This window comes from Tachypleus tridentatus, chromosome 13, assembly GCF_004210375.1.
Source record: "Tachypleus tridentatus isolate NWPU-2018 chromosome 13, ASM421037v1, whole genome shotgun sequence".
Taxonomy (NCBI): domain Eukaryota; kingdom Metazoa; phylum Arthropoda; class Merostomata; order Xiphosura; family Limulidae; genus Tachypleus; species Tachypleus tridentatus.
The window spans coordinates 40,894,952-40,921,695 of NC_134837.1; the positions used below are offsets into that span (position 1 = coordinate 40,894,952).

Genomic DNA, 26,744 nt, shown 5'->3' on the forward strand with positions numbered 1-26,744 from the left:
CGCTGGATTCTACATCTGCTGATAGAGGTCTACCCACTCTTTCCAACATCCTTCCATAAGTTTGAGGGAGATTAGCCGAAGTAGACGCTATCGAACTCGTGTGCCTCGCTGGAAGCTGGACCAGGCCAAGTGGCTCTTTTTCGCTGCTCTCTCAGAACTTGATCTTGTCATCGTCTGTAAACCATCAATAGACGACTGCGTGGCAGCAGTGACTGACTGTATTATCCAGACAGCTGCTCAATGTATTCTTAAAACCTCGACACGTTTTCCACAGTATCCTCGTCCATCGTGGAATCTTGCCTGCCACATGGCATGTAAGACTCAAAAACGGGCTTAGGATATCTTTTGTAGGTATCCCACACTTTTAAACTGCATTGCTTTCCAGTGGTCCCACGTATATGCTCGGCAGGTAAGACGTCAAAGCCAAAATATTCTTGGTTTAAGTACACATCTGGCATCTATTCTACCACCAGTTCTAAAGTTATATTGGACAAGATTCGAAAGATCAGTGGGCAGTATACTTTCGTCCTCTTTCAATCTTGCTCTCCAACAGCCAGGACTTGCTGATGCTCAGAGCACCACCGATGCTCTTGGCAAACGCTTTTTTTTGGTGCATCTAGCACTTCTACTTCATTCCCCACCTTCTTAGTCACCAAGACTCGGGAAACGCGATCGTTTCTTCCATATAATTACCACCTTCTTAGTCACCAAGACTCGGGAAACGCGATCGTTTCTTCCATATAATTACCACCTTCTTAGTCACCAAGACTCGGGAAACGCGATCGTTTCTTCCATATAATTACCACCTTCTTAGTCACCAAGACTCGGGAAACGCGATCGTTTCTTCCATATAATTACCACCTTCTTAGTCACCAAGACTCGGGAAACGCGATCGTTTCTTCCATATAATTACCACCTTCTTAGTCACCAAGACTCGGGAAACGCGATCGCTTCTTCCATATAATTACCACCTTCTTAGTCACCAAGACTCGGGAAACGCGATCGTTTCTTCCATATAATTACCACCTTCTTAGTCACCAAGACTCGGAAACGCGATCGTTTCTTCCATATAATTACCACCTTCTTAGTCACCAAGACTCGGGAAACGCGATCGCTTCTTCCATATGATTACCACCTTCTTAGTCACCAAGACTCGGGAAACGCGATCGTTTCTTCCATATAATTACCACCTTCTTAGTCACCAAGACTCGGGAAACGCGATCGTTTCTTCCATATAATTACCACCTTCTTAGTCACCAAGACTCGGGAAACGCGATCGTTTCTTCCATATAATTACCTCCTTCTTAGTCACCAAGACTCGGGAAACGCGATCGTTTCTTCCATATAATTACCTCTTTACACTGATGAAACTCACGCTTGTTTTTCATTGATCTGGCAGAAATTCCATTGCACCTGATGATGTTCACTTCGAGATGCTGCGCCATCTATCTCATGCCTCTGTTGCTGTTCTTTTGGTTGTTTTTAACTGGATCTGGCAGGAGAATGCTTTTTCTGATGCTTGACACTGGGTATTGTTCTAGCTTTCTCTAAGCCTGGGAAGAATCATAAGATTCCTTCAAACTACCGTCCAATTGCTTTGACGAGCTGTCTCTGTAAGATTTTAGAGAGGATGGTTGATGGTCATCTTGTTTGATTACTCGAATCAGACAACCTCCTCTCACCCACTCAGTGTGAGTTCCGACGACAGTGCTTCCACTGTGGACCACTTGATTTGGCTTGAAATATTGATCAGAGAAGCCTTTCTCAAGCGACAATATCTTGTGTCACTATTTTTTACCTTGAGAAAGCTTACGATACTATATGAAGGCACGTCATTTTGCGAGACCTCCACTCATATGGATTGTATGGCCATTTGCCCATTTTTTATTATAAGTTTTTGATCTTTTCCGTTCTTTCCTATAGAAGTTTGGAGTACCTCAGGGTTGTGTCTTTAGTGTCACATGTATTAGTATAAAGATTAATGCCATTACCAGACAACTCCTTCCTACCGTTGCAAATGGGCTCTATGTCAACAAATTCCATATCCCGTATGAGTCATCGAGCATGAGGTTTATTGAGTGGCAGCTACAGACTACCGTCAATTGTTTATTGAAGTGGACTATAGCAAACAGTTTTACCTCTTCTTTGTCTAAAGCTATTTGCATGTACCTTTGCTCCCAATGGAGAATTCACCCCATTACCGAACAGCGTGTCAGTGAAGTTGTACTTCACATAGTCGCTGAGGCAAAAGTTCTTGGGGCTTATCTTCAGACCGTAAGCTGACCCTTATTCCACTCATAAAGAAGCTACGAGTCAAGTATACAAAGGCACTAAACATCTTCTGTGTCCTCTCTCATATCTCTCGGGAAGTGGATGCATGTTTCGTGCTAAAGATCTATCATGCCTTTATTCGATAGAAACTGGACTATGGCTTTCTGATCTGTGGCTCTGTCAGGACCTCGGCCTAGAAGATGTTGGACTCCCTCTACCATCTGGGGCTTTGGCTCTGCATGGTGGCGTTCCACACTTTTCCAGTCCAGAGTTTGTACACTGAGTCTCATGAACCTCTTCTACATCTCTGCCGTTTGCAAATGTCTCACTGTACACTTCAAAACTTCGATCCTTACCACAGCATCCAACTTGGGGTTGTGTTTTCCAGTTGGCCATGCTTTATCAGAAGAGATAATTTACCACTGTTTCATTTGGCCTTTGTATCAAGGTGCAGATGGCTCAATTGGATCTGTCCTTGGATGAAGTTGGTCTTTCCATTGATCAGCTCATTCCTCCATGGCTTATTAAGATTCTCAACTGTTATCTTTCTTTGAGTCATCTGAGGAAAGCGGATAATCCTGATTGAAAGTAGTACCATCTTCTATTTTCCGAACATCTTTCAAACCATCCTTCCACTCTCATTTATACAGATGGTTGGAAATCAGGCAACACTTTGGGCTCTGCCATGGTATGTTGTGGTTCGGTGGTTGCACACAGGATTCTCTCCACAGTTGCTTTGTTCATTGCCGAATTGTACGTCATTTCTCTTTCCCTGGATCGTGTACAAAATATGCATTACACTAGTTGTACTATTTATACCTACTCGCTTAGCTCTTTAATTGGCCCTGAAATCTCTTTATCTTAGTTCTCATCCTGTCATCGTAGATATTCAAAACCGACTGGCTCATTTCTCTTTATCATCCATTTCTATCCAGTTGTGTTTTAAATTTTAAAATACATTGACATTTTAAAATTCTATTTAAGTTTCTATTTCCACCTTTGATTTGCTTTAACATATTTTAATATTTTTACTTTTACATTTAACTTTTTTACCAATTGTTTGGCGCAGATAGCGTAATTGCTTTTCGCCAATAAACACTAAACAACCAACCTTTCTTAACATTGACTTAGCTGCAAGTTTGAGGGCTTACAACACTAAACATTGTATTTCGCCGTGGGCTCGGCATAGAAAGCCCAATGTGTAGTTTTGTGTTTAATAACAAACAAGCATTGCAAAGTTCAGTTAGGTAACCTGACAATTGTCTCCCCGGACAATTTAGTTTAGTTCTGAAATATTCATAACTGCTTTACGAAGCATTGTTGAAGGGAAAGAAAAAATGTATTTCAAATATTATTAAGAAACTTGTGATACATATCACTATTAAACAAGCTACGGAAAGATTTGAAGATATGCGAGAAATGCAGTTTGATGAAGAGAAAGCTTAAAACTAGTTTTATATTCAATGTACTTACAGCTTTACAGTGAGGACTTGAACATGGAAGATTAGAATCCGGCCAACCATCCAGGTCTTTATCTGGACCACAAAACATCCCATCCCCTGCCCAGCCAATCCGACACTACAGAGTCAGAGAAATTATACAACAGTTACTCCCACTGTCAGTGAGCTGCACAATAGTTACTTCGACAGTCAGTGAAATTACACAGCAGTTACTTCCACAGTAAGTGAAATTACACAATAGTTAATTCAACAGTTAGTAAAACTACACAACAGTTACTTCCACCGTCAGTGAAATTACACAAATTACTTCAACAGTAAGTGAATTAAACAATAGTTACTCCCACCGTCAGTGAATTACACAACAATTACTTCTACAGTAAGTGGATTGCACAATAGTTACTTCCACAGTCAGTGAATTACACAACAATTACTTCCACAGTCAGTGAATTACACAACAATTACTTCCACAGTAAGTGACTTACACAACAGTTATTTCCACAGTCAGTGAATTACACAACAGTTACTTCCACAGTCAGTGAATTACACAACAGTTACTTCCCTGCGAACTAGTCATTTAGCTTCTTTGAAATTACACTATGTAACACAAATTTTGTTCCAGGATAGTATGTGTTAGTTCTTAATTGCTTATGTTGTACAAGTACAGAAAATGGCTATTATTCCCTTCAAACTTTGCTTTTGTGACCTAGACAATGAAATTTAAAAATTAACATATTTTCTATGTAAAAACAGACAAATTTCCACATTTTAATTTACATAAGGTGTGAATAAAACAAGATATGAATCAAAATTTACATGTATTTATACAAAAGTTATACAAAAATGAACAAAAATGAACAAAAATGTTTAGAAGTGAGTAGTTTTTCGAGATTTGCGACTGCAATGTAAATCACTTTCACGTATCAGTCCTCAAATATAGTCTCCCATCATGTTTTCGTTATACGCTCCTTTGTAGCGGCGTTCAAAGTCCAGTATGTCTTGGTGGAAGCGCTCGCCTTGCTCCTCTGAGTATGCTCCCATGTTCTCCTTAAATATATCAAGATGAGCTCAAAGGATATGGACTTTCAGGGACATGCTGCAGCCCATTTTGCCTTAGTTCGTCACCAGAACCTCAACCAGTTCCACATAATTTTCGGTCTTGTGATTGCCCAAGAAACCCCGAACCACTGTGACAAAGCTGCCCCAAGCTTCTTTTTCCCTTCCTACTGAGCTTCTTGAGGAATTCTCTGCACTGCAGGATCATCTTTATTTGTGGTCCAACGAAGACAATAGCTTTGGCCTTTGCCTCAGACAGATTAGGGAAGAAGTCTCGAAGATACTTGAAGGCTGCAGACTCCTTATCAAGAGCTGTGACAAATTGTTTCATAAGACCCAGTTTTGTGTGCAATGGTGGGAACAACACTTTCTGAAGGTCCACTAGTGGCACGCACATGACATTGTGCCTCCACGCAGAGAACTGGGTCTGTTGTGGCCAGTGCTTCCTGTTGAAGTGCACTGCGGTGTCTCTGCTGTCACAAAGGCAAAGATAACAGGGAAACTTGGTAAAGCCTCCTTAAAGACCCATCGGGAATGTTACATCTCTGGTAACCTTCCAGCCATACTCAAAGAGAAATACAACAGCGTAAATACCTTGCTAGAAGCCTTGACGCTTTTGTATTCCTCTTTGAGGTGCACCGAAAGATACTTAAATTGTAAAAGGTCTAAAATTTATATAATATAAAATCTTTCTATTCAAGCAAGCAAAAACTGTCCTTCTTACCTTCTAGAGTTTTTTGCAATGGTCGTAGGTAAAATGAGGTGCCCAGGGTTTGTCTTGATTCCCGACAGGCATGCCGAAATATGTCTTGTATGTTTCACACGTTTTAGCAGATGCTGTCACAGAGTACTTTTTCGCTTTTGTCTTGATAAATTGACAACATAGATAGCAGAATGCGTCTGAAGAATGCTTGCAGCTTCTTGATGCCATCTCTGATAAAATCCGATAGGCCTATGTGCTCACTTAAGCAGCTAGAACTAAACTGAAGTGGTAAGTGGTGAGCCCCTGTATATATATTACTATGGAAAGTTGTAAAGAAATTCTAAAAGGTTCTTGAAAATTCTCGTAAGTTCTACAACATTGTAGAAAGTTCTTGTAAGATCGAGAAAATTTTTCCATCAACTACTCAACACCAAATCTACCTGGAATGTTCTGGAAAATGGGCAAATTTGAAAATTTCGTTACCCAGGTCACAAAAGCAAAGTTTGAAGAGAAAAATAGGTATTTTCCATTTACTTTAGGCATAAGCAATTGGGAAATAACACTTTCTGCCCAGGAACAAGAAAAAGTAAAAATTTTGTTACATAGTGTTATCTGCGACTATATCACTGTTTAGAAGATGCTGTAACTACAAGCGTATTTAATATACTTACTTCACACTGCTAATATTGATCTTTGAGAAATTTGGTTCTCGCTTAGCACGTTGACACGTATAATGTTGACCTTTTAAAGTACAGATCAACAGTCAACATGTTACGGGTCAATATTATATTGTGTTCATTTGAGGTTGATAAAATATTACACGTACTCTTGCCCTTGGAAATACATTATATGTTCTTCTGACCATGGTAATATATTACGCGTCCACTTGACCTCTTTAATACATTACGTATCCTATTGATCTTGGAAATATATTACGTGTTCTAATAACGGTAATATATTTCGTGTTATACTGCTGTTGGTGATACATTACACGTTCTATTGACTCTTGTAATATGGACCATGGTGATACATTATGCGTTCATTTGGCCTTGTTAATTCAAAACAGATTATGTGATTTAGTGTAGCAAATACCATACACATATGAGTATGAAAATTATTTATGAACTACATCGCGTGTATTAGAATGAAAGGGAAACTGTTTTATTTGGAGTAGGCCAAACTAACAGCCATAAACACAATCTTCATTTACTTTTAAAAGCAGAATTATTTGACGTGAAGTAAGCATGTTTTAATTGAGACTGAGTTATTGTCTTGACAGCAGTATTTCTGTAACGTCTCAGATATATGCCAATATCACTCAGTTTATTAAAATAAAAATACACCAAAAAAGAGGGCGCTAACAACTGAAGAACAGAAAACGGCGAGATATAATGAATGAGTTTTTGCTGTATATTAGAATACATTTTACGTCAAAGGAAAAACTGTAATCTCTCGTACCCTGCAAGAGAAGGAGCTTAAACCACGCTGCAACTCGCAAACCGCATTCCAGTCACAAGCAGTTCCATCTGGACATCTTCCAGGGTGAGAAACACAACCAGACGTTTGGTTCCCAATAAAACCGTCGACACATTTTCCACACGTGAAAGATCCCTAGTAAGGCAAGATTGGATTACTTTTTTAAAAAATGTTTGTTACAAATACGTATAAAATCTATATGTGTCTATTTTTGTTGTGTAACCTAGTTATTCACTCACTTAATGACGATGTTTTAATCCTTAAAATTGTCTTGCTGTGCTTATGGAAAACGAGAAGATGAAGTGAATAAATATGAATAATTATTTACCTAATGTTTATAGTGGGACTGACCGTAACATTATAACGCCCCCCACGGCTGAAAGGGCAAGCATGCTTCATGTAACGAAGATTCGAACCCGCGATCCTCGGATTACGACTCAAGTGCCTTAACCACCGAGCCATGCTGGGCCTTAGCATAGGAAACGGTTAACTGTTTAATTACCAGTACGTATCTTACTCCAGAATAACAACCACGAGAATACTTAATAATATTTACTAATAACAAAAATACTGGTAAAAATAACAAATAATATTTGTTCAAAAGAGCGGTACATTTATTTTATTTTTCAAATTTTAGCCCCCAGTGGCAAAGCGGTATGTCTGTGGACTTAAAATGCTAGAAACCGGATTTAGATAGTCCTTTCTGGAGCTTTGTGCTTAACTACAAACAATGAAATATTTAACTTCATTATATATTTACTGCAGAAATTATAGTGTTAGCTTAATATAGGCATATAGGACGAACCTAAATCTCTCGGCGTGGATAATTTTCGTGAAGTATTATTGGGTTTACGGCCGAAAATATCGTTAACAGTGAGAATGCCCAATTGATGAAAACATGCATTATAATTTTATAATTAAGAACATAGATTTAATTAGCTATCGTCATTACCAGATTGACTTTTGATTAGTTCTAAGTAGGCAGCTTGTTTTATCAGAAATTAATATTAAGTATTTTAAACGTTTCTGGGATGAACTGGACATGTGTTACCTCAGTATTGATACAGAAGGAGTGTTCCACACAACCGCCGTTATTTCCGTCCGCACATTCGTTGATGTCCAAACAATGCTGAAAAATAAATCACAGTTAAAAAAATGAAACATATTATTATTCAAGACTTGTAAATCTTTATTGTGTGTATTTGTACACGTCAATCCTGCTCATACACTTTCGAAAAATTATTTCAATTTTCTGTTACTTTATTTCTGTCCTATTATATCGTTTCTCATGTAAACGACTACTTTAAGAAAGAGCAGAGGTTATTCATTCACTGATGACCTAGCTTGTAATTCACATTCTTTTGTTCACACATTCTGAAGATTATAGCTTTCTGAGCATTCAAACATGCACAACCAGACAATAAAAAAATGATACGTGATACGAATAAATGCAGACCCTCCAACGATAATCTATAAAACTAAATGAATTTAACATCGTAAGGATATAATATAAAGTTTAGAAATCCTTCGTATTAATTATCAGAAACTTTATATTTGTTTTCATTATAATTTGAAACTTCAGTGTTTCAATTTTAATTACTAAAGACTCATTAGAAAGTGAAATTACTATTATAAATGTGGACTCTAGTTTATTAAAAATACAAAAATGAAATTAGAATTCACTAGCGTATATGTAAATAAATAACTGAAGATTCCTCTTGAAATGATTAAAATAAGTTAACTGATTCTATTCTAAAAATGGAAAACCCTTGAAGGAATGGATAGCATAGTATTTTCTCCCTACGAAGAGGACCCGGATAAAACTCTGCCATTGCTACCAAATAATTCGCCCTTTTCAGAAATGCTCTGAATAAAACGTTTAAATCACTACTTCCCTGGGGCCCCGACGTGGCCAGGTAGTTTAGGTGCTTGACTCCTAGTCTGACGGTCGCGGGTTCAAATCCCTGTTACACCAAACATGCTCCCTCCTTTCATGCTCCTTTCAGCGGTGGGGGTGTTATAATGTTACAGTCAATCCCATTATTCACTGTTAAAAAACTAACCCAAGAGTTGGAGGTGGGTGGTGATGACTAGCTGCCTTCCCTCTGCTAAATTAGGGGCGGCTAGCACAGATAGCCCTCGAGTAGCTTTGCGCGAAATTCAAAACAAACTAACTTCCCTTGCGTCACTGTTTTGAGATGACTAGAAATTTACAAAAAAAAGTCACAAGATGTGGAAGAGTAAGGTTCAGCCTGTGTTTGTTTGTTATAATTATAATAATTTTACAATAACTTTATGATGAAACATTTCAGGTGGTTTATTCAAGCGAAATTTTAAGAATTACCTTGAGCTCAACCAAGAGCCTATTTAATTAGGATTACCACCTTAACAATTATTTGTATTTCAAAAAAAGCTCTTTCTTGTTCTGAAGATAATACAAAATTCTGAAGTAATTTACAGTGGATCAAGCAAATAAACGAAAGCAGTCATTTTCTTCATCAAATTTCTAACCCAGAGATATTTACACTAACGAACAGAAGTGTATGAGAGAACAGAAAGCTTATTTTGTTCGCTTTCGATTCAACAGGTAATTCCATAGTTGTACTGAAAGCATTATATTTCTCATTAGGAAGGCATTTTCAAAGCTTCTGCACAGTTAGTAGAGTTAATTACACAGCAGGCGAATTAAATTGGTTTGTTAATGATAGAACCAATTCTTCTGCTAACCTAGAACAGTAGGTATATTTTCCATTATTTTTCTATATATATTGTTGTTAAGAAGCTTTCTAATGGTTGTTATACCTGAATATCTGGTTAGCTTCGTCTTATGGCGAAAGAACACTACGGATATTAACGGAAAATTAGATACTTACGTTTTATGCTTCGTCTTTCACGAGATTACTTCAATTTTAATTATTTACTTGAAGTATTGCAATTACTAGGTATACAGATTTTATTTAATTAATTTAAACTTTATTCTAACTACTTCCCGCAACTGGACTCATTATTTACGTAGCTTAAACAGATACGTTGGTCAGTGATGCTATTAGCGAGAGTCACCTATAGTTTATCGTAATTCTTTATGGAATTTATAGTGTACTTTCAAATTATAATGCATATTATAGTTGTATAGCAGAACCGATTTTGTGATTTTTTTGTTTCTTGTTTTCCTTTTATTATAAAACTTATTACATGTGTTTAGTATCACTTATTAGTCGTTCTTTAGTTTTAATGCATGGGAAACGAGATCATATTAGTGCAAGGAAGGGATCATAACAAAAGATGAATAACCAATACAGGATAATCACCAGATCGCAGATCAGACTATCTTACTGCAAAACAGGAACTGACACGACAGTTATTATTTACATAATACAGGGTGTTCGGAAAGTCACTGTGCACTTATATATTTATTAACAGACATGTTTCAATATAGAATACAGGAGGTAAATATGAATGACAATTATAAACAATGTTGAAAGTGACCCCCGTTGGCATCAATACAGGCCTGGATCCTTCTTATTTTGTTTCTAAACACCGCTATCAGTTGCTGGCTTGAAATAGACTGAATAAATATTATTACAAAACTGCACAGTGACTTTCCGAACACCCTGTAGTTATAATTCATATTATATGGTTCAAGTTACATTTTATTTACTTCGTCAGTTCATATTACACTTGTATGATAAAGTTCTCATTACATAGTACGACTTATGTTATATGATAATATCATAAACTACAATAGTGATTCATAAAAAGGATCGCAAGGAATTGCACATAATCCTAATATAATATTCTGATATAAAACACTGAAAACAGTAAAGATTCAGTTCGAACAACACTTTAAGAGCTTTACTATTAACTGCTAAAACTGTACTCATATAAAAATACACAAAAAGCATGTTATACTTAAAAAAAAAACCAACTAATATACACAAAACTTTCAGTTTGTAACTATTATTATTCTCTAACCAGTGTACAACAAAAACGGTTTCCTATATTGCACCCAGAGCTTTTGTAGAATACTAATTAAGGTACTGTGAAGGTTGTAGAGTGTATTAAAAGATCAGTTTGTTTCTGTCATGTTTTACATAAGCTAAAAAAATACATCGTAATTTTGGTGTAAATGATGTTATCATTACACCTTAAAATTAGTTGTTTTTTTTACAAATATCAGGTGTTCCTTAAAAAAAAGAAAACTGAATTACAGGTTGAAACAGGACGTACGAACCTATAATAGATAAACGTTAAATGTCTGTAACATGCAGAATGCTCAACACTTTGTACAGTATACAATCGGTGGCTTTAGAGGGTGTAACCCCAATATTATGTGTAAAATTAAGGAGTAAAGAAACGTCAATACACATAATACTAAATTTTATTATACACATTAATAGAATAATTACTTTAAGATACATGAAAGTTTATTTAAATCTATGTTTTAGAAGTATATGTTTTATTTGACAAAGTGTTACTTTCTTACTGGTAAAATGTTATACGTGTTTTGAGAGGTTATGTATTAGTTTAGGTATATACTTACTTAGTGGTATGTATTTTATATAACTATTTTAGTTACACAGAAACTATAAGTTCTCACTTTATTCTCCAACAAATCTCCATGACAATCTCCAACTCCAGCTTAACGTTTCACATTTCGACTAATGCGATCCAGTAGTCAATAGCTATAGTAAATCATCATTAACTGTATCGGCTAGCTTCAGCTATGTTTATTATCATCACAATTTATAAGGTTAGATACCGTATCAAGTAGTCATTTGCCAACAGTTGAGTATATAAAAACTAGCAAACAAGATAAACAAAAACTGGGAAGTTATAAATCTGCAAGTATAGATTGCAAGGAAAATAAGGAAATAAGGCTACATGCTGTTATATTTTGTGAAGTCAAAACAGGGATTCGTAATATAAGTAACAATGCCTACAGCATCTCCAATCTTATTTCGTTACTTTCCATACGATTCTTATTTGGAACTTTCAAATCCCGAACTTTTTATTTAACTTGTTCATATTGTTTATTTGTGGTACACCTCAAATTTTACTTGGAAACATATACAGAGAAGTGAGAGTATATTTCTTTTTTAGAATCACCATTGTTATTTCATTGAAAAATGAACTAATAAAATAATTCAAAACATTCATAGAAAAAAATCGACTTTAAAACAAACTTTAATTTTTATTTTTGCTATTGGAGTAAAAGTAACACTTTGACCGTACAAGTTCCCACACGAATTGAGGTGTTTGAAACTTGAATGTGCATTGTTTATTGTTATGATAACTATTTTTACCTGTCGAAACATCCGAGCTTGCTTCACTCCTACCCCTTTCAATATCTGGCCAGTGTATCCAGGGGGACAGGAACCACAGAGGAAACCTGGAGCAATATTAGTGCAGGTGGCGTTTGGGTAACATGGCACAGCCAAACTGCACTGTAACAATTTAAGCAAAAATAACATTGCCCATTAGTTGAGAAACAAATTCCTGAAACGTCTTAGGACTTTGTGACTATCTCAATATTATAAAAGTCCTCCGCTGGTACAGTGATAAGTCTACAGATTTACAATGCTAAAATCAGGGGTTTGATTCCTCTCGGTGGACTCAGCAGATAGCCCAATACGGTTTTGTTATAAAAACACACGCACACACAATAGTATAAAAACTGGATATATTTCTTATGAAGTTAAGTTTCTGCACAGACAATGGATATCCGTTAATCTCTTCCGAAAAGGAATTCTTTAAGAAGTTAGGCCTCGTTTAAAAATTGGTTTTTGTAAATGTTGTTAGAAAGGAGTTTCCATTTTAATATCAAGCCTATTCAAACAACTGATTTCTATCAATGTCGTTAGGAGGGTAATTCCGTTTTGAAATTAAGCCTTGTTCACACAACTGGTTTCAGTTAAAATCGTGAGGAAGGAATTGTCTGTTGTGAAGTTAGGCCTTGTTCATGTGACATGTTTCTGTTAATCTCGGTAGGAGGAATGTGTCTTATAGAAAGTAGGCCTCGTTCACACGTCTCTGTCAATTTCTTTGGGCGCATCCACTTTTTCTTTTTCGGTAGTTGAAAATTAAAATGGAGAAAAACAAAAGCTACATTACAAAATAGCATCAATAGAGATTTGTAGCATAGGCAGATGTGAAAGGCAAGGGTTTACAAAATAGGCTTTTAAATGGTTAGTGCCGAGTACGAATTGCATGACCATGATGGACAGTGGTTCTGCTAAAGTCAATGAAATTCAAACAATCACCAATTATTCTGGTTTTGAAAAAATGTCCAGATTTCTTTTGAAATTATATAGAATAGCCTGAAGTGCATAAAAATAAAAACAAGCGGATTTCTAAAAAATTCTCACGATATACCTGGGTTATTTCTACACCAAAAAATAAAACGTATAAAAAGAAGTGTGACATCTATTAGGATATTTCAGATTTGTGTCATCATTTACGAAAAACAGTGCTACTGTTCTTGAATGTCAGACCGGCGCTATTTTTTCTTGGACGAATATACCCATTTTACACGCTGTGTTTGACATAATGAAATATTAGTTTTCAGTTCAATTATTTCATCATTAAACCTATTCCTTTACCACTGGTTCTCACCAGGTGGTTTTACTAGTAGGTTGTAATCGCTTAATTTTGTTTGTTGACTGTTTGTACTAAAAATTTCTGACGCTTGTTTTGTTTTGTTTTTTAATTTCGCACAAAGCTACTCGAAAGCTATCTATGCTAGCCGTCCCTAATTTAGCAGTATAAGACTAGAGGGAAGGCAGCTAGTTATCACCGCTCACCGCCAACTCTTAAGCTACTCTTTTACCAACTAATAGTGGGGATTGACCGTCACATTATAATGCCCCCACGGCTGAAAGGGCGAGCATGTTTGGGGCTACGGGGATTCAAACCTGCGACCCTCAGATTACGAGTCGAACGCCTTAACCCACCTGGCCATGGCCGGGCCATGACGCTAGCAGTAATAACTTTATTTTTATTTTTTGAAAAGTAGATAAAAACAACTCGAGCATCTTGCACAAGCTTATGATTTGCATCTTGTCCTGCTGCCACGAAAACTGTACTTCTCACTTGGATCCATGGGTGAACTATAAAATAACGATGACATTCTATCATTCTGACAAATTAAAACTGCTTAGAAGCCGATGGTTTGTAATATATGCTGTTGACCAGTTGTATTCCTTCTAATGTATCAGTTACAAAATCAGCGACACATATTCGCAACCGATTTTAGTGAAGCTTGTCGTGAAAGTTCTATGGCAAATAAATTTATTTTACAATTGTTTAAGCTCTTTCTAAGTAGTTTTTAATTAAAAATCACTTTTAATATGAAGATTGTATTCGGCCCAGTTTATGCGGAGCATATTTGCTTCAGACAACGTTTTTTTTTTTTCATTGATATCGTTGATCATTCAAAAATAATTTAATGAACCTTTCTTTTCAAGGAAACCTTTAATTAATCCATTTCCAGTGAATCGTGAGAGAAGCATTCTCTCAAAATAACTCGTAGAATTTATAATCTGAAGACGCTTATGTTGTTTATGTTATGAAAAGTAATTACCAGCTACATCTATTAGAGCAAGAGATTTTTGTAAACTTAGCTCTGCTGGATATTTATTGAGGAACGTTTCGACAGCAATGAACTGCTTGTTACCCACCACAGCCTCTGTTAGCAGAGAGACTGGAAACATATTATCAAGAAAAAATTGGTCATAAACACAGATATAAAACGTTTCTTCTCTTCGGTAATAAATGGTTTACACAGTGAAGTGCGCCCGGCATGGCCAGGTTGGTTAAGGCGTTCGACTCGTAATCTGAGGGTCGCGGGTTCGAATCTCCGTCGCGCCAAACATGCTTGCCCTTTCAGTTGTGGAGGCGTTATAATGTACGGTCAATCCCACTATTTGTGGGTAAAAGAGTAGCCCAAGAGTTGGCGGTTGGTGGTGATGACTAGCTATCTTCCTTTTAGTCTTACACTGCTAAATTAGGGAGGGCTAGCGCAGGTTTCCCTCGAGTAGCTTTGCGCGAAATTAAAGAAACAAAACAAACAAACACAGTGAAGTATAGTAACTTGTCAAAGCAAGTAGTTTGTTGAAAATTTCAAAATAAAACGACAACACATCTACTTCATGATTATTTCACTAAGGTTATATTACTACACTTGTCAAGACACCTACATCTTCTAATTATTACACCTATACCTTTACAGTTAGGTTACATCTTTTGAAGGTGCTTTATAACTGTATTGTTATTCATTTATTTACCATTTCTCTTACACCAGAATCATCCCTTACCAAAGAGATATAAAAAAGACTTTATAAAAAACTTACCTCATCAATGTCTTCACATATAGTACCGTTCCCAGAGAAACCGACAGGACATTGTCCACATCGAAACCCAGGACTGGTGTCAATGGTAGTGCACTGGACGCCAGGCCAGCATGGAGATTCTTCACAAGTGTTATACGGCGAGCAGTAAACACCATTCCCGGTAAACCCAACTGGGCACGGTCCGCACTCGTATCCAATTTTCTCTCGGTTGTAACATTTAACCTCTAAATGAATTTATACGATGTATTTATATTTGATTAAAGAGTAAACGTAAAAGTATGCAAACTAAATCCATTTTTCACTAAGCAGTTGGCGCCGTATTTAAATGACTTAAACTATTCTAACGAAATTTTAAGTAGACGGAAACGCACATATTAAACTAAATGAAGGCAGGTTTAAATAGCCCTACATGCATACAATGAGAATTGTATATCTTATGGCATAAAAATAACGTTTGAAGGTTTTATGTGACTGAAATATCGGACTGACACATAAACAACGATTCTACTAATTTGTTTCAGTTACGTAAACCACCATCAATCAGAACACGAAACAAGCTGCTTTCCAGCCTAGAAAAAACAACTAAGAAATGGGTTCATCAAAGTCATACCCGAATGAAAATATCACATAATTAATCAAAACGTTTCAGAAACAAGTGTTAATAAAATAGTCTTAAAGAATCCAAAAATCCTCAGAGAAACCTTTGAAGATCGATACTGTACTAAAACGTAAAACAAACTCAAATAAATTAAACAGAAGTGTAATAATATTATTGAAATAATTAGAAAAAAAAACACAAGTAATTCTCAGGTGTGAAGGCTGCCATATTTTTTTAACAAAAACTTTCAAAGAGGAATAATAACATACATAAAAAAATTAAGTAATTTAAAAAAGTGAAAAGCCGAAGACATTGAGAATTCATTTCAGTCTCCAACCTGGAAAACATGGCTTGTCACTGCACGTGACTAGAGGGATGCATTTAGTTCCGTTGCCTTGGAAACTTCTTGGACAGGGACCGCACCGATATCCCCGTGTAGTATCTTCACACCGAACGCCAGGAAAGCAAGGCTTGTCTCGACAGGTCTTTTGAACTATGACATTCAAACACAAATGACAAACATTATCAGTCTGTCCCGACATGCAAAGAGATACTGAAGTACCTCTATCAGGTATATTAGCAAGCAAAGAAGCCATTTTATTTTTCGAGTGCTACAGTCCTCATCTAATTAAACTCTACAAATTACAAAGACGCCAACGTTGTCCCAGCTTCACGAACATTTATTTGATCTTAACTTTAATCGCGACATTGTCTTAACTTTAGTTTGCTTAGCACGAAAATGATGTGCAGTAAAATTACGAAAATTAAAACACGTTCTTGTCACGTGGATCTTGTAATATAATTACTCTAAAAATGTCATGAAATACAGTTACGAAGGCGTTAATATCGAATGATAAAATCTGACAAAATTAAAATTCATGGACTGTAGAGTATTACACATCCTCTGAGTTGACCATGAACAAGCTTATACTGCGATCATTCTGCAAACGATAATGATATGAGAGAAATACTAAATAATTAAAATGTTAATATAAGAGAATTATTAAATAATTAAATGTTAATATTTAGAGAGTTATTAAATAACTAACATGTAAATATGAGAAATAAGTAACTAAGAAGTTAATATTAGAGAGTTATTAGATAACTAAGAAGTTGATATGATAGATTTTAAACGAATGGACATGATTAAGTGAAGTTACATATAGCTCAGAAGTTGATATAAAAGATTTATAACGAACTGAAACATTTACATAAAGAAAATGAACGAATTTGAGATACTGATATGAAGTTGTTAGCTAAATGTGAAATTGATATGAGGTGCTTTATAACGGAAAAAGATGCTGATATATGAAGTGTTTAATTAATAAAAATATCATATATCAGTTTTATTTAAATGTAATGAGCTATGAAAAAAATCATAAAATGAACATAGAGGTTGATAATTGTTTTTAATTATATAACTTTGATCTCAGTAAATGAGTAACGCTTTGATAAATTTTGACGTTATTTTAAAGAAATGGTTCACGATCTTTGATTTTGATACGAATTTGTCAGATTATATCTGATTTTCGTGTAGAACACAGAGCTGTATTTGGATTTGAAACACTTAACTCCTCTACTCTTTACAAGAATAAATGTGCTCGTCCTTTAAGCCGTGGGAGCGTTATAATGTGACGGTCAATCCCACTATTCGTTGGTAAAAGAGTAATCCGAAAGATGGCGGTGGGTGGTGATGAATAGCTGCCTTACCTCTAGTCTTACACTACTAAGTTAGGGATGGCTAGCGCAGATAGCTCTCGTGTAGCTTTGAGCGAAATTTAAAAAAAATTACAAGAATTACCAAACAAACCACATAATTAATCACGTTAATAACGAACAAATTATAATAATCTTACAAGTGTTATCTATTCACAAATATTTCAGTTAAAAATGTTTATAATAACAAGGATATTTAACTGATGAATTAGAGCATTAGTTTATCGTAAAGTTTCCCTTTTTTCACATTACATAAATCTAATTAGACCGATTTGTTAATTATCTATATTATTTGCTTGGGTTAATTTTTTTCAATTCTTATCTACGGATCCAGTTTCTTTTTGTCAGTCGTTGCAAGCCAACATTTTATTCCTGGACTAAAATCTCTCTCTATATATACACATATATATATATATATATATATATGTAAAAGCTTCAGTCGCTATGCTGAGCGAAATAACCACGTAAGATGCGACTACGTTTATTAGTTACGAGTTATTAATTTTAAATAAAACCCTATTTTTTCATTTGTGACTCATGAGGTCGAGATTCCCCCCATCGAATTTTGAGTACATTTTTTTATAAATTATTTATCTATCCTATTGCTTGTGAATTTTTGGTTCTATTGGTTACAGGAGTTCCTGACAATACATGAGCCACAAATGTAAGTCAAACTAAAATGCCATCCTTATTGCAATTAATGACAAATTACTGGAGGCATTTTCTGTGTATTTTAAATAGAAAATTAGTTATTTTACTCTACTTGTTTTAGCTAGTTCTTTACAATGATTGACGTAATAAACAAAAATAAAATACAAAACTCTATATGACGCAATATATAAACTCCTACAGTTGTGAACGGTGTGAAACAAAATCGCACTGGTAGTGAACAGTGTAAAAACGAGATCTTACTAGTAGTGAACGGTATAACAACGAGATATTAGTGGTGGGAACAGTGTGAAAACGAGGTCCTACTGGTAGTGAACAGTGTAAAAACGAGATCTTACTAGTAGTGAACGGTGTAAAAACGAAATCTTAGTAGTAGTGAACAGTGTAAAAACGAAATCTTAGTAGTAGTGAACAGTGTAAAAACGAGGTCCTACTGGTAGCGAACAGTGTAAAGGCGAGATCCTACTGGTAGTGAACGGTATAACAACGAGTTACTAGTGGTGGGAACAGTGTAAAAACGAAATCTTACTGGTAGTGAACAGTGTAAAAACGAAATCTTACTAGTAGTGAACAGTGTAAAAACGAAATCTTAGTAGTAGTGAACAGTGTAAAAACGAGGTCCTACTGGTAGTGAACAGTGTAAAAACGAGGTCCTACTGGTAGTGAACAGTGTAAAGGCGAGATCCTACTGGTAGTGAACGGTATAACAACGAGTTACTAGTGGTGGGAACAGTGTAAAAACGAAATCTTACTAGTAGTAAACTGTGTAAAAACGAAATCTTACTAGTAGTGAATGGTGTAAAAACGAAATTTGACTAGTAGTGAACAGTGTAAAAACGAAATCTTACTAGTAGTGAACGGTATAACAACGAGTTACTAGTGGTGGGAACAGTGTAAAAACGAGGTTTTACTGGTAGTGAACAGTGTAAAAACGAAATCTTACTTGTAGTGAACGGTGTAACAACGAGATACTAGTGGTGGGAACAGTGTAAAAACGAAATCTTACTAGTAGTAAACTGTGTAAAAACGAAATCTTACTAGTAGTGAACAGTGTAAAAACGAAATCTCACTAGAAGTGAACGGTATAACAACGAGATACTAAGTGATAGTGAACAGTGTAAAAACGAGGTCTGACTAGTATTAAACGGTATAACAACGAGATACTATTGGTAGTGAACAGTAGTGAACAAAGAAAAATAATTTTTTTATTGGAAAGCAAAGAAAGCAGTAATTGTATTCGATATGTGAAGAACAAACAAAATATATTTTGATACAATTTATTTTAATTAAAACAAATAAACATATTAGGATAAAAATATGTCTGTTTCACATCACTAACACGTGCAATTTTTCTCACCTTTGCAAATCTCGCATTTTTCTAATGACTCTCGTAGCATTTTTGTCTCCAATGTCTAAACGTTCCAAAATAATGAAATAATACAAATCAAACAAGTATATAGTTATATTAGTTCTAATTACACCTTTATTACTTAATCATTTTACATTACACAGTTCAGTATTACATCCATAATTAATAAAATATTATATACCTTTAGATTTCAATGAAACGTAAATCAAGTGAGGTACATAATAATCTAGATAACATAAGTAATAAACTACAAAATAAAACAATAATCACTGTCATAAAAAATACAACAGTCGACTCTAATCCGTTCTCACAATATATTTTATAAATAGTTTTCAGTATAACAAAATTAATCAAAAGTACATAAGTGGACATTAACGTACCGTATATACTTGCTGGCAATACTGTCATTTATTAGGTAGTTCTTTTAATAATATATCAATGAAAATCAGGCTAAATATTAGAATCCTTATTGTACTGTTGTTATAATTTATTGGTTTTACCTGAGCCTCCAACAAAAATCGTAGTTCTTTAACAGCTGCTGTTAGCTCCGTTAAAGCTGATACAAAGTTTTCTTGACCTAAAAATATGAAAATCAACCGTGTTATTACTTCTTAAGAATCTTTAACTGATCCACGATGTTTTTGAGTTTATTACTGAGCAAAATAATGATATTTTGTGCAAAAACATTAGTTTTATGGTAATAAAGTAAGAGAGAAAAAAATGATCTTTATTCTCCACATCAAAAAACAACAACAAAAAATATTTCAGTCAATGTTTAGCCACTGCAGCTTTATTGAGACTAATAGTTCACGAACTGTTCAAGTTAGTTTTGTTTGAAACTTTTTTGCAAAGCTATACAATGAGCTACTTGCACAAATTCAACTATAATTTTGAACTAGCTTGTTTTGTTGAGCTCAAAGCTACAAGATAATGGACTATCCACGCTCTGTACACCGCAGAGCCATCGGATGGCTTTTTGTGAACTAATAGACTACTGAAAAGGCAATTACTGAGAAGTACCTAACAATTACTGAGAAGTACCTAACATCTTTTCTTATACTACCGTACACCGCTAGTGCAGCGGTAAGTCTACAGATTTACAACGCTAAAAGCAGGGGTTCGATTCCTCCCTGATAGACTCAGTAGATGTGGCTTTGCTATAAGAAAGCGCACATTTAAGCTAATCTTTTTCCTGATGGTGAAGTAGGATTATATAATGTTCTTTCAGAGCAGTGGGTTTTAAAGTTTTTTAGTCTGAGGTGACCTTGATATGACTAAAAAAGTCTTAGCCCCCAACCTATAAAAAATGCCTTAAAATGTAATTTAACGACTTCGAATTATAATAATATCTATGAAATAATTCTTCTATTAAATTATATATTAGTGATTTAAAGTGATTTTTCTCATCAATTTATTCATATTGTAATTAAATCATTAGAAGTTTATCATGCTTGGGTTAAATTTGTAGACTAATGAACAGTTAAATGCACACTTCATTTTATGTAAGATTATCTTATTTTCGTTTTAAAATACGAAGCAATCCTGTACTTTAATCAACTAAACATAATTTTCATCGGACAATTGTAGATTTAGAATTAATTCAGCATCTTTGTTTTCGGCCCATTTTTTTGGGGGTCGCACTTTGGAAAACACTGTTATAGAACACCAACGGCCGGAGCACGTTTTTCCGACACCGGGACGCCAACCATAACTCTCGAATTAAAAGTCCGAGCATTCTAGAAACTAGCCCACAATAAACCCGTAAAACGTCTAAACTACCAACTAACAGCTTAATAACACTGACAAGATTAAGAAGTCGAGAACAAACAACAATTAAAATTTGAACTTATGTCGTTAAAATAGTAATCTCTGCTGAAGTTCCCTCTTCTTATCTGTTTTCTGTTTTTAATTAATAAAATAAATACACCGTTTAAGCATTTGTTATTGCAAAAATAAAGGTATTTTACTCATGTTTCGTCCCAATTTGACCAGGCCATCGTCAGACATAATGACAATAAATGAGATAACAAAACATACATGTGTATGTTTGTGGGTGTATTATATCTAACAAACGCCTTCCTGTAATACGTCTTTCATGTAAATTCCAAATTAAGATTACTCTTAAATAAAACTACAAAAAACAAAACACACAAATGCACGCACACACCATTCACAAGGTAAAACATGTGTAGGAAAATGTCTTTGATTTCTGCAGTAGCAAATAACTGTGGTTTAAATATGTTTTGTTTCTATCAACAGTCCTACAGAGATTTTTTTGAAAACAACTCCTTCTAGTGACAATTAAGTTGAACCTGGTCATTTCCAGTATTTATCCAACATCAAAGCATCTACAGGTAAATAGGTATATTTGGATAAAAAATATTTTAATGAGTTGTCAACCTGTGCATCCTACCAAAAACTAACTTTCCATTGATTTAGATATTTCAAGGTAAAGTAATAGACAGAACTACGCACTTAACTAATTACCTTATCTCTTCATCGTTATTAAAGCTAAATGTCGCACTTGACCATATACCTAAAAATAACAAATATTTTATTCATTAAATACAGACAATAAAAAATACAAATAATCCTTTCACTGAATTTTTAAAAGTACAACTATGAAGTGTAATCATTCAAATAATGATCAAAGCATACCCTTTGATGTTCTAACATTAAAGGTAGATAGATATTTACCTTCGTCATCACGAACAAAATAGCTAGGTGGTTGAACAGACTTGGATCTCGGAGGCTCACAACCAGCCTCTTCCAGCACTCTCTCAAGAGTAACATGGTGGTAAATCGAAACATGTACTTTGTGATATCGTTTCTAAAGATAGGATAAATGTATTTAAATAACTAAAAACAAACAGTGATTATTTATTTTTGTTTTATAATGATTGTTCGTTTTATCATCGAACAGAAAAAATTAAGTTTTAGTTTTAAATCACAGGTTATTAAAGATTGAAGTGGAATCATGAGATATCCTTCTCTGCAAATTAACAAGTTATCATATCTTTACTGAACTTAATAACGCTGTAGTACTATCCATAAGATTTATTACTCACATCTTCTGTTTTCTTAACTCTGTGAAATATCTGTGGAACAAAATTCCTACTCAAATCTGTAAAACACTTCGGAATTCTTGAAGTCACTTATTCTGTTCCAGTCATTTGAAAGTAAAGTTTTAGTTTTTAATTGAGGATTTCTATAATGAATATTAAGTTTTCCAACTATAATAGTACGATTTTTACACTCAAGTAGCGTTACAGTGTATCGGATATTTTGATCAATAAAATACCACCTGATGTACTTCCTTTAAAAAATTAAAAAAAGTAAAACACATACTGCTGCCATCTAGTGTTGCTTAAATGATTTGTTAAAATAAATTGACATTTTCATATCGATACGATATTATTTTAAAAATAAATACTCCTTTAAAAAAACATTATATTTTTCTTTTCATGTTAATTTCATCATAGAACATACAACATATAATTCTATCAAAATATATCAGAAATCGTTTAGTCAATGTTATAAATCATTTAAATGATATTTATTCATTAAAAGAATACAGCAAATGAGAAGATACTAGAAAAATATAAATCATACAGATAAACTATAGTTTACGCTCTCTCTTTTCTAACACCAAATTATGAACGCAACTACAAAATATTCTATGTCACACTTCTGTGTTATTCTTTGCTGACGTATATTCGAGCATAGCTACTCAAGATTAATCTGTGCCAGTCGTCCCTACTCTTGAACTTATTGGCTTAAAGGGAAGGCAGCTTGTCAACAACACCCACAAATTATTCTTGTCTGACAGAATAACAGGATTTGATACTTACACTTATAGTGCATCGACGGTCTCGAAGTGTAGAGCGAGATTATATTTTGCTGTGTTGGTGGTAACGGGACGTAAGCGCCGGATCCGCGCATCCACAACCCAGTACGTTAATTCGAACTTATTGAAAGGTTCTCTATTGGTGTATGTAATTTTGTAAACACCTAGCAGTAGTTTTATTATCTGTACTTTGTACACCGCGCGAGCATCAAACTCCGGATTTTAGTGATGAAGTCCGTAAACGTAACACTGACCTCCTGGGATTTTTTTAAACATGCACTACGATACACTGGCACACGAAGTTAACTATCAAATGTTTCATTATCTGCCGCCCCCAGTGACTTTGCGGTGATTTTGAAGACTTATATCGCTAAAAATATGGTTTTGACACTTACCGTGGGCAAAGCACACATAGTCCACTATATAGTTTTGTGTTTAACATTAAAGCAAGAAAAGACAACCGCCAGTTGCCGCTTCTAGTAAACATTTTATTGGTCAGTTCCATATTTTACTGAAATTTATATTTCAGCTGATACTAAAACACAAACAATATTACTTAGTATAAAATATCAATAGATAACCATCACATAAGTTTTCTCTCTTTTACTCAGTATAATATTACTGAATAAAACGATTTAGCGCATTATGAAATTACTGAAGTAATGTGTGTGTGTGTTTTCTTATAACAAGCCCATATCGACCTATCTGCTGAATCCACCGAAGGGAATCGAACCTGTGATTTTAGCATTGTAAATCCATAGACTTACCGCTGTACAAGCGTGGAGTTGAAGTAACGTAGTAAGGTAATAAAATTCGAACACATATTTAATTTTCTTAAAACATCTAAATATTCAGAACAACAATAGTCGTTAAACGTTTCGAAACCTAAATACAGAACAATAGTCGTTAAACGTTTCGAAACCTAAATACAAAACAACAACAGTCGTTAAACGTTTCGAAACCTAAATACACTAATCTCAGACCTGGTGTGTTTTGTTTGTAGCCCTCCTTGATTAAGTTATCGTTTCAAAGACCGACTTCTGCATTTGTCTTCATTGTGAATTGTGAACTGCTGCTCGTGTTGATTGGACGTGAAGTTATTATTGTGCTTCGTGTTTGGGTTAAGGAATAACTGGAAAACAAGCAAGCATTACAAAGTCCCATTCACGAGCTTTACGACACCTTTTTATAACGAACGTACTATTTTGCAGTAACCTTTAAAATGTAATTTAGGGGTTACAGTTGAGTAAGTTAATTATCGTTCATATTGATCGAGGAATGATCATTAAAAAATAAACTAATTATTCTGTGTCACTGAAAGAAGAGGGAAAAAGGAGGTGAAGCTGGTTCCTTTTAAAGTTCTTTCTGGCGTAAGTTTCATAATTATATAAATAAATACAGCTTCTAGAAAATATAAATAATATTGGTTGGTGTACAGACAAGCAGTATTGACACTTAAATTTCTACACACGTCCGCCTCCGTCACACCAAGCGTGCTCGCCCTTTTAGCTGTGAGGGCGTTATTATGTGCGGTCAGTCCAACTCTTCATTGGTAAAAGAGTAGCCGAAGAGCTGGCGGTGGGTGGTGATGACTATTTGCCTTCCTTCTAGTCTTACACTACAAAATTAGGGACGCTTAACGCAGATAGCACTCATGTAGCTGTTTGTTTTTTCAGTTTCGCGCAAAGCTCCACGGGGCCTATCTGCGCTAGCCGTCCCTACTTTTTCAGTGTAAGACTATAAGGAAGGCAGCTAGTCATCACCACCCACCGCCAACTCTTGGGCTACTCTTTTACCAACGAATAGTTATATTGACCGTCACATAATAACGCCCCCACGGCTGAAAGGGCGAGCATGTTTAGTGGGACCGGGATTCGAACCCGCGACCCTCAAATTACGAGTCGAACGCCTTAATCCACCTGACCATGCCAGGTCTCGTGTAGCTTTGCGCGAAATTCGAAAACAAACAAAACAAACCGTAGCCATCTGTATTCTCAAGTCGGCTGGTATGGATATTAAACACGCGTCCGAACAAAGGATGTTTTAGGTACATACAATTTGGGTTTTTATTGTAGAAAATAACTGATCGGCTCTTGATAATCGTCTGTAGAGAATACGATAAATATATAATAGTATTGCGCTAACTCTTGCTTTTGATCAGTGTCATTTGGACAAGTGCCATTGAATATAATTTGAATAGTTTTATATAGAACTTTAAAGAGAGTTATTTATTTCAATTTGAACTTGTCTGCCTTTACTGTCAAAATGTACGGAAATTATAACCACTCTGCTGGTTATTTTGTTGCATTTCGATAGAGCATTAGTGAATGACTAACTGGTATTAGGAAATAACTCGTCAACAGCAAGCAATATGGTATATTTTACGCTAATATTGCGTTTAACACATCCCAGTGAAGCGCAAAACGAACACTGGTAATTGCAGACATTCGACGCGTGCGCGAAATGGAGAAAAATACCAAAATACCTGACTCGGTTTAATGTCGGAAGCTCTGACATTGCTCGTGGATTAAAGTCCGGATATAATGGATTTAGGTAAATACGTTCACGCGTGGAAATCCCATTAATATTTCAGGAATGTGGGAGAAACGCTTGGCAGTTTCAGCGTGGAGACGAGAGTCGATTCTAGCGACTAACAGATGGAACCCGGTAACAACAACATTAGATGTGGGCTACCAGCGAGCTAATTATACCGTTAGCACTTTCTATCATTTTAAGATTTAGCCCCTCTAAACGGCCAGTCATGCGTCTGATTGACACCCTACCCTCCTAGTGTCTGGTAGGGTCTTCATGCATTCTAAATGAAAAATTACGGCTGTTTATGGAAACCACGTGCAAAAAAATGGAGGGTCCATTGCCCTTTAAAATGGGGATGGGGGTTGCGGTGGAACACCAGGAAATTTCCTTTTGTAGAAAAGAACACAAACACACGAAGTTTAAGTAATTTTTCATACGAACAAGACATTAACATGAAAAATATATGACAAAAATACACAATTCTTTCATTTTGTCCTATATCCATATCTATAAATGTTTTAGTTATGAGGAGATAAGAAAACATAATTGTTTTGTTTTTCTTTCTCGCTTGTTCACTTAATGCAAATGTTTTACATAGAGGTGCAGACTGATAATGTGTAAAATTGTAAATCAAAGGCAAGAGATAAAATAACGTCTCATTATATTAGTAAATTTCGTAGCGTTTAATGTTTTTACATT

At 35.2% G+C, this 26,744-nt stretch overlaps 1 protein-coding gene across 2 annotated transcripts in view; it reads right to left on the minus strand.

The window, feature by feature from the left end:
- Nucleotides 1-26,744, minus strand: part of LOC143237383 (cartilage oligomeric matrix protein-like) — an 80,646-nt gene that overhangs the window by 34,164 nt on the left and 19,738 nt on the right. The window contains exons 4-12 of one of the 2 annotated variants that reach the window (XM_076476582.1): nucleotides 22,361-22,493; nucleotides 20,164-20,240; nucleotides 19,652-19,706; nucleotides 16,247-16,402; nucleotides 15,312-15,535; nucleotides 12,267-12,407; nucleotides 8,015-8,092; nucleotides 6,946-7,098; nucleotides 3,745-3,849 (exon numbers count right to left, since the gene is read on the minus strand). In XM_076476582.1, coding sequence (XP_076332697.1) covers nucleotides 3,745-3,849; nucleotides 6,946-7,098; nucleotides 8,015-8,092; nucleotides 12,267-12,407; nucleotides 15,312-15,535; nucleotides 16,247-16,402; nucleotides 19,652-19,706; nucleotides 20,164-20,240; nucleotides 22,361-22,493 — 1,122 coding nt within the window. The remainder of the gene's footprint in view (nucleotides 1-3,744; nucleotides 3,850-6,945; nucleotides 7,099-8,014; nucleotides 8,093-12,266; nucleotides 12,408-15,311; nucleotides 15,536-16,246; nucleotides 16,403-19,651; nucleotides 19,707-20,163; nucleotides 20,241-22,360; nucleotides 22,494-26,744) is intronic. The other variant, XM_076476583.1, reaches the window with a different exon arrangement.